Source organism: Dysidea avara, chromosome 4 (assembly GCF_963678975.1).
Source record: "Dysidea avara chromosome 4, odDysAvar1.4, whole genome shotgun sequence".
NCBI classification, from domain to species: Eukaryota; Metazoa; Porifera; class Demospongiae; order Dictyoceratida; family Dysideidae; genus Dysidea; species Dysidea avara.
Window position 1 is genome coordinate 31334242 of NC_089275.1, and position 13306 is coordinate 31347547.

The window sequence follows — 13306 nt, forward strand, 5'->3', positions numbered from 1 at the left end:
AAAATACACTAATTGTGACTTCGGTCACCCTACAATACAATGATTTTCTAATAAGCTGTCAAATTTAACTAATATGATATTTTGGTCATGTGACTATGTTTTTGTGTGTTACATTTATGCTGATACTCAATGCTACAAGCAATCCAATAATAAATTAGCACTTGTTTGCTTTATCTTAAAGGTCAGTCTGTGTGAAATCACCAGAAACAACAAAAGGAAGCACCTTCCTATTTTGAGTTGGAAATCCTATATAAAATTTAGAAGAATAGCTAGCTACAGTAACTGTTACAGTACTCCAAAAATCACACGACTCGGCCAGAAGCTAGTACCTTCCATGAATGCATGTGACATCCGCTTACTCCAATTACCGGTTATTCAAACGGAAGTTGGCATAGCTATTACACTCTAGGGATTTCTTGTATGGGCTATATATAAGTACCTGACGCACACTTTTATTATGTATCTATCGATGAATATGACTACCTGATCTTGGATATATAACAGCCTCTGCAGACCGCCTGGCAGTTTTAAAATTCTGCAGCTACTAGCTAGTGTATTTCTCGTTGTGCCCAGATGGATTCACGGATGGACAATTTTTGGGTCGCTGTTTCAAACGCCTTCCAAAGAGCACCGGTGCGCAGGCTAATGTCAGATTACTGCAACGCTATGTCAAGTGTCCTCCAAAGTGCTACTTCTACGCTGAATGCATCGACTGCTGCTATTCGTACTGCTTCAACATCAGTTGCTACAGACTCGACCAGCCCTGGGGCGTCAAGATGCAGTAGTTTAACACCCAACTTGCAGTGCATGATAATCGGGTCTTTTGGTGACACACACGCTGAAGGTATAAAATGTTCTCCTAAAGACAAACGGCCTCTTGAAGGAGCAGGGCCTGTCACACACGACTTTCTACCAGGAGTGAAGGAAGATACTCTGCGATTGCAAGACATGATACGCAAGGATAAAAATAAGGAACTGGTATGTACCTTAACGGATTATCCGCAGGAAAGCAAAAGGTTTTACCTTGACCGCATCGAGAAATTGTTCAAAGAATGTTCAAAGGATGGAGGTCAGTTCATAAAATAATTGTAGGGAATATATAATCTATGGTGCACTACAGCTGCATGTGTTAGCTACGCATCTCGCTACGCATAAGTACACTGTTAAAATGAAGAGTAACCACAACTCTCAAGGAGTTCCCAGTGTAGGGAGGATTTAACACCCCTGGAGAGTAACCATTACTCTAAAGGAGTAACTGGGGAGTAACACATGCTCTGAAGGTGGTGTCGCTTACTCTTCAGAGTAATGGTTATTCTCTTCAGAGTGTTGGTTACTCTCCATGGGGTGTTAAATCCTCCCTACACTGGGAACTCTCAGAGTGGTGGTTACTCTTTATTTTTAACAGTGTAGCTATATCATATGTATTACTTACTATATCCTTACAATTAAGTTGCTGGTGGCTTAGCTACATGTAGCTATACAGTAGCTGAGGACAATGATAGCTACATATTTTGTAGCTACAACAAAGATTATTGATTATACTGTGTAATATAAACATTGCAAGGAATGCATGGCATACTGATCTATATACATGTTAATAAAGCTGCTACAGAAAAGGAATGTCATCAGAAAACAAAACTTTGCTATCATGCATGCATCCTTCTTCTAAAGGCTTCAGCATGCATGCTTAACTATTAATAATAGCTTTGCCCATATTATACCGGCCTGACACATTGTTATTTATAGTAGTGAAGAACTCAAGCTCATCTGCCCATTTGATTATCATGATGACCTTACTGCTGCATGCAAATGTAAAGCAGGAAAATTCAAATATCAACAAAGTACTGTAGCTAGGTCTTACTAAAAAAGATTTACGACCAGAAATCAGCATAGTGACAAATTAGTATAATTATACTAGTGTTAGTGGGTATAGTACACAACAATCAATCCCAAAACAATGTGGCTTGAAAGTGACTCAAGGAACTTTCTGATCAATTTCAAATACAGAATGAAATTTTCTACTGACTAGCTAACCTCATAACTGTATGCCTTCAGCCTTTAGGTATAAGTGTAGTGTAACTTGAGTATTGCTGAATCTTTCACTGTTAGATCCTTGGGCCCTTTTGTGTACTCCAAGAGGTATACAAGCATGTTTTGTAGACTATATCTATGTCTACAATAATTATTTTCCTTTATATAGTGCTAAGATGTCAATATGTAGGTAGTATGTCCATGGCTGCATGTGTTCATTATGTTTAAATATCTATATAATTTATTTATTTATTAAGGTTTTACAGCACAAGTGCTGAAGGTCTGTATAGGACACCTGGTCCTACAGTCTGTTTAAAGTTGTTACATAAAGTATGTTTGAAAAGGTGGAGAAAGGAGAAAAATATTTATCTTTACAAACATATAGCTACATATTTACTTACTCGCATAATAAATCAACGTAAAGAATTATCTAAATTTATTTTGTACTATGCTTCTTTCTACAGTTACAGTAATTAGAATTATGATTTCAGACATGCTCACTATAATTATATATAGCTCTGTATACTATTATGCAAAATAATGCCCCTAACTGAAGTAAAACTAAAAATTGGGAACTGTACAAGCAAATAATATAATTTAAACTCTATTATGTAATGCCTCAATTTATTTTATTGTTTATTTGATGTATTATCAACAGTAGGATATAGCTCAGACCAAGAATAGTGTTTTGCTCCTAATAATGTCTATCAGAAACTAATTTAACCTTTCCTTCATGATGACTTTGCATAATTAGTTAGGCATAATGAAGCCCAAATGCCTACACAATGGTGTAAATTGCTTCCAACAAGTTACTATGGAAATTAATTTAACAGAATAGTTTATAACTATAAGCTAACAGATGCCTTCAAACAAACATAAATCAGGTGCTATCAATTTTTTTTCTATCGTTTTGGTCTGGCACATGCTTTTGGCATACACTGTATAAGTAGAATGCATGTACGTATTATGTACTTACCTTCCTTCTTTGTGTCCCGTTCCAAATTAAAGATTGTGGATTGTTGCTACAATAATTTACATAAGTGATATGGAGTGAATTTAAGGCTTTTTATACATAAAGGGAGAACATACAAATGTTAAAATATTTGGCTGCAAAGAAGGAAGTATGAATGTAGTTAACTTTTCATGATAAACATATGAATAGATTTGTAATCTGAAAGAGGCCCTACTAAGCTTCCTGCATTGTCACCAGCCCCAAGTGGAGGATACAACATGTAGGGTCTGTGCACTAATGTGTTAGAATGCAAGAAATTAAATCACCATAACTTTAATTATGACATGAAATTTCATCTGGGTAATGTAATAGTACCAGCAACACAAAACATGTACATTGTTAATCAAACCATGTAATTTAGTAGAATTTGTAGGGATTCTCATCTCTATTATTACCATTATATATAGATATATGTGAAAAACTTCCTTCATGACCTTATATAGGATTATTCTATATTTTTATTGTAAGAGATATTCTCTTACATGCTCAATGTGTGGGCACATTCAAGAAATTTTGGATTTAATTAATTAAATTTGTGGAGTGTAACAGGTAATAAAGCCATAATCATGCGATGACCACTAGGTATACAACATTATCTGTAAGCCATCAGGTAAAAGGTTTGTCTCGACCTCAAATTATGAAATTTTGCTCGGCTGAAGGAATTTGTTTGAAAAACAAAGCTATAACCATTACCCTTGTATTTGTAGAGGGAGTGGTGATGAGTATAAGGCTTGAGAGTGGACACGCAGTGAGATCAAGCCAATGCTCGTGGATACTACACTGACACCATGTTAACTTATCTCTGAACTCTAACTGCACACATGTGATACATTACATCATAACAATAATAACTACTAACAGTCACTATAACTAATTAGAGTCAATTCCTGACAGTATTAGTAGAGTTGCATAGTGTGAAAAATGCATCATATTTGTTACAATCCACACAAATTTCATTCCTTATAACATTTTTGTGATGTAGTTCCACAAAAGATTTGTAGCCATCTGTGTATTGAAAATTCACCCATTATCCTTTTTCTCCCTTGAGGCACATGGTTTAAACATGATTTTAAATTAATAGTCTTGCTTAAAGTAACAACTTGGTTTTATTTGAAGTTAATAGGTGATTTTGTTTAAAAGTTATGGTCATTTATATCAGCCATGAAAACAGTGGCTAAAAAAACTATTTTTTACAACTAGCCCAAGGGAGGGTAGTAGTAGTACATATAAACAAAATTTTCTTTGTGTTTGAATTATATATTTTGTATTTTATACTCTGTGTTGTCACGATTGTTGTGTAACAAAATGTCACTGAAGGGAATGATTGAAGGGATTTCAGGGGAGTGCGGGAGCATACAGTTGAAACATAATTGTGGTGAGACTGAATCTGGAAGCAATTTGAGATAAAAGTGACTGAGATCTGAAACTAGGAAATAGCAAACAAACTTACAGTGATGTACAAGTCAATTCTTTATTGTTTTATAAGATTTTAAGGCAATTTTTTCATATCAATAGTGAACTGTGAAAATGACCATAACTATAAGCTGCAATTTTATAATTAGTGACCATAAGCAGAAAATTTTTGAAAATGGCAATCTCAAGACTGGATCTTGAGGTACTTTTAGTCAAATCCCTGTAAACATGCACAGCACATGTATGTAATTTTTGACTTTATTCTTTTCTGTGGTGCAGCTTGCTATTTAGTCTGACTTTTACAACTATATAGCCAAATTACCATTTACAACTACCCAAAAGTCATTTACAACTAGCTTTTTAGCCACAACTAGCCCCCTTTTTTTAGCCCCTTCATGAAAGTGTATAAGGTTACTTGCCCATTGGTAATTTATACCAGGTAAATAAATTCCAAGAATTTTGTCACTAATATAAATGGTTATAACTTCAGAGTGGAGTGAGCTATCTGTGAATGCTATCCCACTAGGGACCTGAGAGAAGGCTAAAGCCTGTGAATACAGGAAGTCATAAACATGTAACTAAAACATTGAAGAATGCAGAAAAATATCCCAGACACAGTGATGACTTGATCCCCAGCAACATGTAGTTTAGGCATGTGCCAAAGGAGCCACAACAACCGGGATCTGAGATTTTCTCTGCATTCAACCTGTACTTAAACATCGAATTCTCGCCAGCAATGGTTTTATCTGTGAATGCTATCACACTAGGGACCTGTGAGAAGGCTAAAGCTATTCACTTCATCAAACAAATTTAAAGTCAAGTTGTCAACACCTTTAATTTAAAACTATACAGTAACTAACATTGTAAAATAATGTCCCAGGGAAAGAAATACAGAAATGGTGAAATTTCAATGATGAAATCCATGCAAGTAGAGAAATGTTATTAATCGAAACTTTAAAAGCTAGATTGTGAAAATTAATTTGGATAGCAAAATTTTACATCACTGTGGAGGTTTCAGGTGCATGCATACCTGCATAGCCAATGGTATAGGTAAAGCACATGTAACTGTTCTTCAATCCTACCCAATCAGCTATGAAAAATAAGATACAGTCTCACCGTGACTCTTCATTATTTGTTTTAACGAATAATTATTGTTAAAGAGTATGCACTGCTGTTTCCACAGCTTCAGAAACTTTGGAAAGTACTATAGCACAAGTTTAAGGAAAAATTTGAAATTTTAAGTTTGATTAGGGATTATAGGAAAAAAGTACGGAAACAAGGGAGGTTGCCTACACCTGCAGATATACTAGTGAACAATTAATCCCTAATTCAGTCTATACCCAATACTAAGACTAAATTAGGGAATAAATGTTCACTATAGTATAGCTATCTGCAGGTGTAAGCGACTTCTCTTGTTTCCGTACTTTTTTCTATGATCCCTAATCGAACTTAAAATTTCTAATTTTTCCTTAAACTTGTGTGTTCACTTTTTTCGCCACGGTAACATTGTTATGACTGGTGAATCCACGCATATTGCATCAGAAGAAAGGATGGCACCAGAATTAATGTTTTCGTCTGAGTGTGTGCCCCAGCTATTGAAACTGCTTTGAAAGTGCAGTGGCCATTACGCTTTGCTTTCAGCTACATTCAGCCCATTACACAGCACTACAGATGAAAAACAGCAGAAGAAGTGCCTCTGCAACAATCCAGTCACCATGAAAATACGACAATCCGCACGCCCCCAACTATCCAAATTACTACCTCGACGCAGCGGCCATTACGCTTCGCTTTCAGCTATGTTCAGCCTGTTACACAGCATTACAAATAACGCTGTGCCTAGAGTCACGGCACCATGACTGGACATTTTGCTGCTAAAGTCACAGTGCAGTCACCCAGAATTCACACAGTGTTTGTATGAAGGTAAGTTTTTGTTGAGTTTGAGGCGAGCAAGGGTTGGCAGGAGTCTAGTATTCCCCAAGTATTTGACTTTAGGGCACGCACCTAGTAGTATTCCCCGAGCATTCAACTTTAGGGGACGCGCCTGGTAGTATGCCCCGAGCATTCGACTTTAGGGGATGCGCCTTGTACTTTAGAGTTAGGGTTAGGTAAGAGTTCAGGTTTAGTTTCTTCTTTACTGGTGTTATTTATATAGGCTTCTTCATGAATGACATATATAAGGTACAAACTAAGGGAGTAAGGTAGCTGGAGCTGCAGTGATACAGTGGTAGAGCACTGAGCTAGAGTATGGGACATCCAGGGTTCAATCCTCGCTTTAGCCAGGTTTTTTTTTCATTTTCTTAGGTTTTTGTCTAAGTTTTTTTTTATTCACGTGATTGCCGTGACTCTAGGCACAGCCTACAAATAAAGAACAGTGTTAGAAAATCGTCTCTGCAATCAGTCCAGTCACCATGGAAAATACGCACGATTCCCATTTACAAATGTTCTGTAGGGGAAGCCATGCATCGCGCTACCTCGAATCAACACCTTGGGCTGTCAGCGAAAAGAAATGGGACACAAAGAAGAACAAAGGTAAGTCCATGATGCGTGCATTGTACGTACTGCAGTATGCCAAAAGGCACGTCTCGGGACAAAAAAAATCACTGAAGCTCATAGCCTTAGCCGTTATCGAGTTACGTTTGTTAGCTGCGCTTGCCTGAAGGAATCAGGCAGGCAGGCAGTTAGTCAGTAGAAAATTCCATTGAATAATTTTTTTTAAAATTCATAACATTTTATTGGAAGCCTTTAGGATTGTACTGAAGACACTTTTGGGCTTGGTTACACCTAACCAATACTGTTAAGGTGCCAGGATGGAGTTGTGACTGAAGCTGGTTTTTGGGTGAATGTTTTGGCTAGGAAAACCCAAATCTCCACGATCCCTAATATACACTACTGTACTGTATGATAAACTGACTGCTATAAAGTACTTTTATTCATTCCTTTTGACTTCATATTTTCTAGTTGACCTAAATGTCTTCCAAATCAACTTCTAAGGCTTCTTTTGTGGTTTGGGGGAGCTTTCCAAGGTGGTATTTAGGTGTGTGTTCTATTAGGATTTTGGCCAAAAACATAGGTGATCTCTATTATGAACCACTACCATGGTTCATGCATGATACTAACAAATGTGATATAAATTTTACAGCACTCATATACTATACTGGCCATGGAGAGGTTGGAACAGGAAATTGGTGCTTCAAAGATGGCACCATTAGCTTCCAAGAAATCATATCACTGTATTTTGATTATTTCCGTGGAAAGCTGCTATACATATTCACTGATTGCTGCTACTCTGGTCAGTGGGTAGTAAAGCTTGCCAAATATTTGGATGATTTGGGTATTGGAGCATGTGGTCACCAAGCTAGGGAACAAGGCATATTATTCAAGATTGCTGCTTCATGTGAACCTGATCAAAAAGCTGCTGATGGGTGTTTTTCAAAACATTCAATCAGATTTGACGAAGTTGATGGGAATATCACATTTTCTACATGTGGCAAACTATCTGAGACACAAACTGCTTATGGATGTGACTTTACCCAAATTATGTGTTATCAACTTCAGGGAAGCAAAGCTCCATGCCGGATACCTAATATACCAGCTAAGTATCAGTGGCAATGGCAAGATGTTGTTACTTCAGAATTCATGCCAGGTGCACGAACTTTTTTAGTAAGGGGAAAAGACAGAGGGAGAAATGCATGGCACTATGTTCTTGTCCCTGAAGAATTAGTTGCATTGTTTAAAGCTCAGGTGGCCACTGGAACAATTGATGTTGCAATTTTTGGTCATGTTGTGTGTAGTGCTTTTGGTGATGAACCTTCAGATGAGATTAAACAAAAAATGAGAAAATTTTCTCCAGGTTACTACTAACTTATTCAGCAACCAAATACCATGTAGCTATTTGGACAGATAGCTGTACATACATGAAAGTGCACATGTAAATTATTTATTTGCATTTATTTGTATATACATACACGTATATATAATGGTAAAAATATGCACAGCTGCAGATAATACTGTACATTGTAAAAAAATGGGTTATTACATAAACACCTTTTGGGGTGTTATATCTGCCGTTACAACTGGGCTCCCCACAGGTGTTCAGTTACACCCTTATGGGGTGTTCCATTACACTTATCAATACCACCAGTGGATAGCTACGCTATCGTACTAGTAGTTTTGACACTCAGTACCACTCAAACTGGTATCAGCAGACGTCTTCTCTGGGGTGTGTGTAGAGCTCGAATGGCGGTTTTAGGCCTTGTGAAGGACATCGCTTGGCAAGAATCAGTGGTTTACTGGTGGACAGCCTGACAATGTTGATTGTTGGCCAGACGTTTCAGTTTTCTGTTCAGTTGTCCAGCACTTGCAATCTGTGCTGGGGGTGGTAGGAAAGGGCAGTCCATCAAGCCCGGGTTAAAAAAATTAATCAATTTAAAAAAACAGAGTTTTCTGTGGATTTTGCTACATATCAACCACTAAAGAGCCAGAACAGCCATTTAATCTGGTCTCTGGTCTCCAATCGTGGTCTGCCTCCACTTTGAGGTCTAACCCCTTTCCCACCCCGCCATCCCGCCACCCCCCACCCTCGGCCTACTTTATTCCACGGACTGGACTGGACTCGCGGACTGGACTGCTGTTGGATTGGACTCGCGGACTGAGCTAGAAACAGCTTTTAAACAACAATCCAGGAATTATCCATCTCTTGCAACACTGGAGACACCACTATCGAGCTACAACTGTACTGCTGCTGGCTCTTTCTTACAAGTCGTGACATTAGCGCATGCACTAATCAATTAGAATACACTTACGATGCATGTGTATTCGCAGTGATAAAGCGTGACAGAGGCTATTGTTGTAGCGTACATGTTTTCCTTTGTTGCTTAAGTACTTAACGCTAGCGTTAGAGTTGTAGTGATGAACCAGATTATTTGCATAGCCCCATCACCTTGCCTGGTGGTGCCACCTAGCTACCTAGTCTGGCGCCACCCGCCCCAGACTACTAGCTACCGCTAAGAGTAATTACTGGCTCATCCCTGCAGCTGTAACACTAGTGCTAAAGCAACAAAGGAAAACATCTACGTTACAAGAATAGCCCCTATCACGTTGTATCACTGCTAGTACACATGTATCATAAGTGTATTCTAATTAATTAGTGCATGCGCTAGTGTCATGACCTTGGTCATGACTTCTAAGGAAGAGGCAGCAGCAGGAGAAGCAGCAGCAGCAGCAGCAGCAGCAGCAGCAGCAGCAGCAGCAGCAGCAGCAGCAGCAGCAGCAGCAGCAGCAGCAGCAGCAGCAGCAGCAGAGTTGTAGCTCGATAGTGGTGTCTCCAGTGTCCACAGCCTTTCAGTAATGTAATTTAAATGTATTATAATATTCTATGAACAAAATACTATCATGTTCATTGTAATGTATTCTAGTGGTGTCACTCTATGCCACACACATGCAAATGATTTAATCTGATGTATATGCTTTGTTTATCACTAACTTTACAAGGGAATTATTTTGAATTTGTTAATTTATTATGGAAACCACTAAAAAGACATATGTTTAATCCATTTTTATAACATCCTAGTCACCAATTACTGGGACGTAGGGAGGGGGGTTCCGGGGGGTTCAGGAACCCCCCTGTAAACTCTGCAAGCAGGATCCTAACACACCATTTAGTGCGGCAGGACAAAATGAGTGAGTTGATAAAACTTACATTCATCTCTCAGGGAAGGATTTACAGAGGTAACATGAGCCCTCTTCAAAACTTGTTAAAAAGATCGATATACTCTAATAGAGCACTCAGGTATACTCTAATAGAACATGCATGTAAATATCCATGTCCATATGAAGTTTTTCAGACATTCCAACATTAAATGCAAAACTTAGCATGACCTTATACTACTATAGCTTTGGTGTGCAGTGTTTAAAGATATAGAGCTCCAGTAATTTATCACTTTTGTTATGCAAAATTAATTCATGCTATGCATATTTGTATAGTTAGCTATATTGTTTTGATTGTCATTTGTATCAGTGGATTCATGGCTCCTATACCACAGTGAGATATAACCATCACTTACAGATTACTATATGTGTCTCTATGTGTTATGCTGTCTGTTCCACTAGGTGACTTTATCTAGTACTACCTTCATCCCTGGGGCACTTAATGCATCATAATTAAGGTACTTTTTGCATAAAATATAGTAATTTGCTGAGTTTTGATTTATTAAAATATTGAAAGTCTCTCAGCAGCTGGGGGCTGCGCCCCACACCCCTGCTTCTAGTAACTCAATGCTGGTGCTGGAACCCCCCTTCAAAAAATCCTGGCTACGCCCCTGAATTATAAACTATAAATTCCTCAATTGAGAAACTTAATGTACACCTGTCTACTGTGATGATTAGGCCTAGACAAATTTACTGTATATGTGAGATGATCTGGCTTCCATGCACACAATAGCAAACTAATGTTTTCTGGATTGCTGACGTATCACATTCCACTCTATCTTTTCTTCAGATCTGGCTGCCCTATTCTGACAACCTCCAGCCGCCTTTTCAGATACTATGAAAGCCATGAGTGGAGGTTTGGCAAAGTTCAATGGCCATGACTTTGTGGTATGGTCTGCCATGAGCTGGGGAAGCCTTGTAGGACTGGGAAGTCTTGCTCTTCTTCACTTGCTGTAGGAGTTATTTAAGCATAAGGAGGGTCCATGGGGAGCCCAAATTGAACTTCTGGTTTTCTTACTCCATTTTATACTCCTATATATGTAATTATATATAAGATTTGTGTATATATCAAGACACACGGTAGTGTGTCGTGCGGCCCAAGGAGCCGGCGCGTAACACCCGTGAGTATATTGACAGGAAGAAAGAAAACGCAATTTTCGCACCTCCGTAGCTCTGTGCTTCCTTGATGAAACAAGACGATTTTTGCTGTGGACATGACCTCCAACTGCAGCACTCCACATTCCAATTTTGAGCGAAATCGCTTCAAGCGTTCCCGAGATATGCGACTTCAAAAATTGGCTCAGTTTCTTCGTTTTCTTCTTCTTCTTCTTTTTCTTTTTCTTGTCGCACACTTACAAAAACTGCAATAAAACTCGAACGCCATATCCTATTGCCTTGAAATTTGGCACACAGAAGGGGGGTATAAAGGCGCATCTCGGTACCAACTTTGGCTGGAATATGATAAACAGGAAAAGAGTTATGAGCGATTATTCACGAAAAATAACACCAATATGTTGTCACACCTACAGGGCAAACCGCGTATGGGAAGAAGCTGCAAATCGGTGGGTGAATAGGTTAACTATTGAACCTCAAACCTTTTGTGGTTTGAAAGAAATCGAGCTAAAAACCAGGAAGATACAACGAACAAACCAACAGTGTGTAACAATTACGCAATCGAGATCAGCTGATAAATAAACGACTGCTTGCCACACCTACCAGATACACCGCTTGGGGTAATGCTTTGAAAATCGTTGTACAGATGGAGTAATCATCTTAGAAAGGCTCATCAATGGTGTAGAAGAATCAGACTTAAAGCCACGGAGTTATAACACGAAATCCAACTTGGTGCGGCAAGTGCGAGATCGAGATACTCTAATAGAGCAGTCATCCTAATAGAGCAGTCACACTGAAGAGAATTCAAGAGATCAGCTAGAAATAAGAAACCTGTATAGAGATCAGCTACACACAAGTCACCCTGTAGAGAGATCAGCTAGAAGAAGTTACATTGTAGGGAGTTCATGCAACTATGGAAAGAGATAGTTCAGCTAGAAAAAATCACCTTGTACAGTTCAGCTACAAAGAAACCACCCTGTGGAGAGATCAATAGAAGAAGTTACCTTGCAGAGAGTTCAGCTACAAAAAAACCATCATGTAGAGAGTTCAGCTACAAACAAATCTCCCTGTAGGGAGATCAGCTAGAAGAAGTTACCTTGTAGAGAGTTCTGCTTCAAACAAATCACCCAGTAGAAAGATCAGCTAGAAGAGGTCACGTTGTAGAGCGTTCAGTTACAAAAAAACCACCATGTAGAGAGCTCAGCTACAAACTAGTGACCTTGTAGAGACATCAGCTAGAAGAAGTTACCTTGTAGAGAGTTCAGCTACAAAGAAACCATTCTTTAAAGAGCTCAGCTGCAAACAAATCACCTGTAAAGAATTCAGCTACAAATAAATCACCCTGTAGAGAGAACAGCTAGAAGAAATTACTTTGTAGAGAGTTCAGCTAGAAAGAAACCACCATGTAGAGAGTTCAGCTGCAAAGAAATCACCCTGTATAAACTTCTGCCACAAACAAATTGCCCTGTAGAAAGATCAGTTAGAAGAAGTTACCTTTTAGAGAGTTCAGCTACAAAGAAACCATTCTGTAAAGAGCTCAGCTGCAAACAAATCACCTGTACAGAATTCAGCTACAAACAAATCACCCTGTAGAGAGATCAGCTAGAAGAAATTACCTAGTAGATAGTTCAGCTACAAACAAATCACCCTGTAGAAAGATCAGTTAGAAGAAGTTACTTTGTAGAGAGTTCAGCTACAAAGAAACCATTTTGTAAAGAGCTCAGCTGCAAACAAATCACCTGTACAGAATTCAGCTACGAACAAATCACCCTGTAGAGAGATCAGCTAGAAGAAGTTGCCTTGTAGATAGTTCAGCTACAATGAAACCATTCTGTAAAGAGCTCAGCTGCAAACAAATCACCTGTAAAGAATTCAGCTACAAATAAATCACCCTGTAGAGAGAACAGCTAGAAGAAATTACTTTGTAGAGAGTTCAGCTAGAAAGAAACCACCATGTAGAGAGTTCAGCTGCAAAGAAATCACCCTGTATAAACTTCTGCCACAAACAAATTGCCCTGTAGAAAGATCAGT

The 13306-nt window shown here is 38.5% G+C and overlaps 2 protein-coding genes across 2 annotated transcripts; one reads left to right on the forward strand and one right to left on the reverse strand.

Annotated features, from left to right (window-relative positions):
- The first annotated feature begins 543 nt into the window (after nt 1–543).
- Nucleotides 544–8507, forward strand: LOC136254615 (uncharacterized). The gene is made up of 2 exons (XM_066047359.1): nt 544–1069; nt 7596–8507. Exons 1-2 carry the CDS (start codon nt 574–576, stop codon nt 8315–8317), a joined length of 1218 nt encoding a protein of 405 aa, XP_065903431.1. The 5' UTR covers nt 544–573; the 3' UTR covers nt 8318–8507.
- Nucleotides 8508–9591: 1084 nt separating this feature from the next.
- LOC136253755 (uncharacterized) lies at nt 9592–11064 on the reverse strand. Its single transcript, XM_066046413.1, has 2 exons — nt 10930–11064; nt 9592–9828 (listed from the first exon to the last, which is right to left on the reverse strand). Exons 1-2 carry the CDS (start codon nt 11062–11064, stop codon nt 9592–9594), a joined length of 372 nt encoding a protein of 123 aa, XP_065902485.1.
- Nucleotides 11065–13306: the final 2242 nt, after the last annotated feature.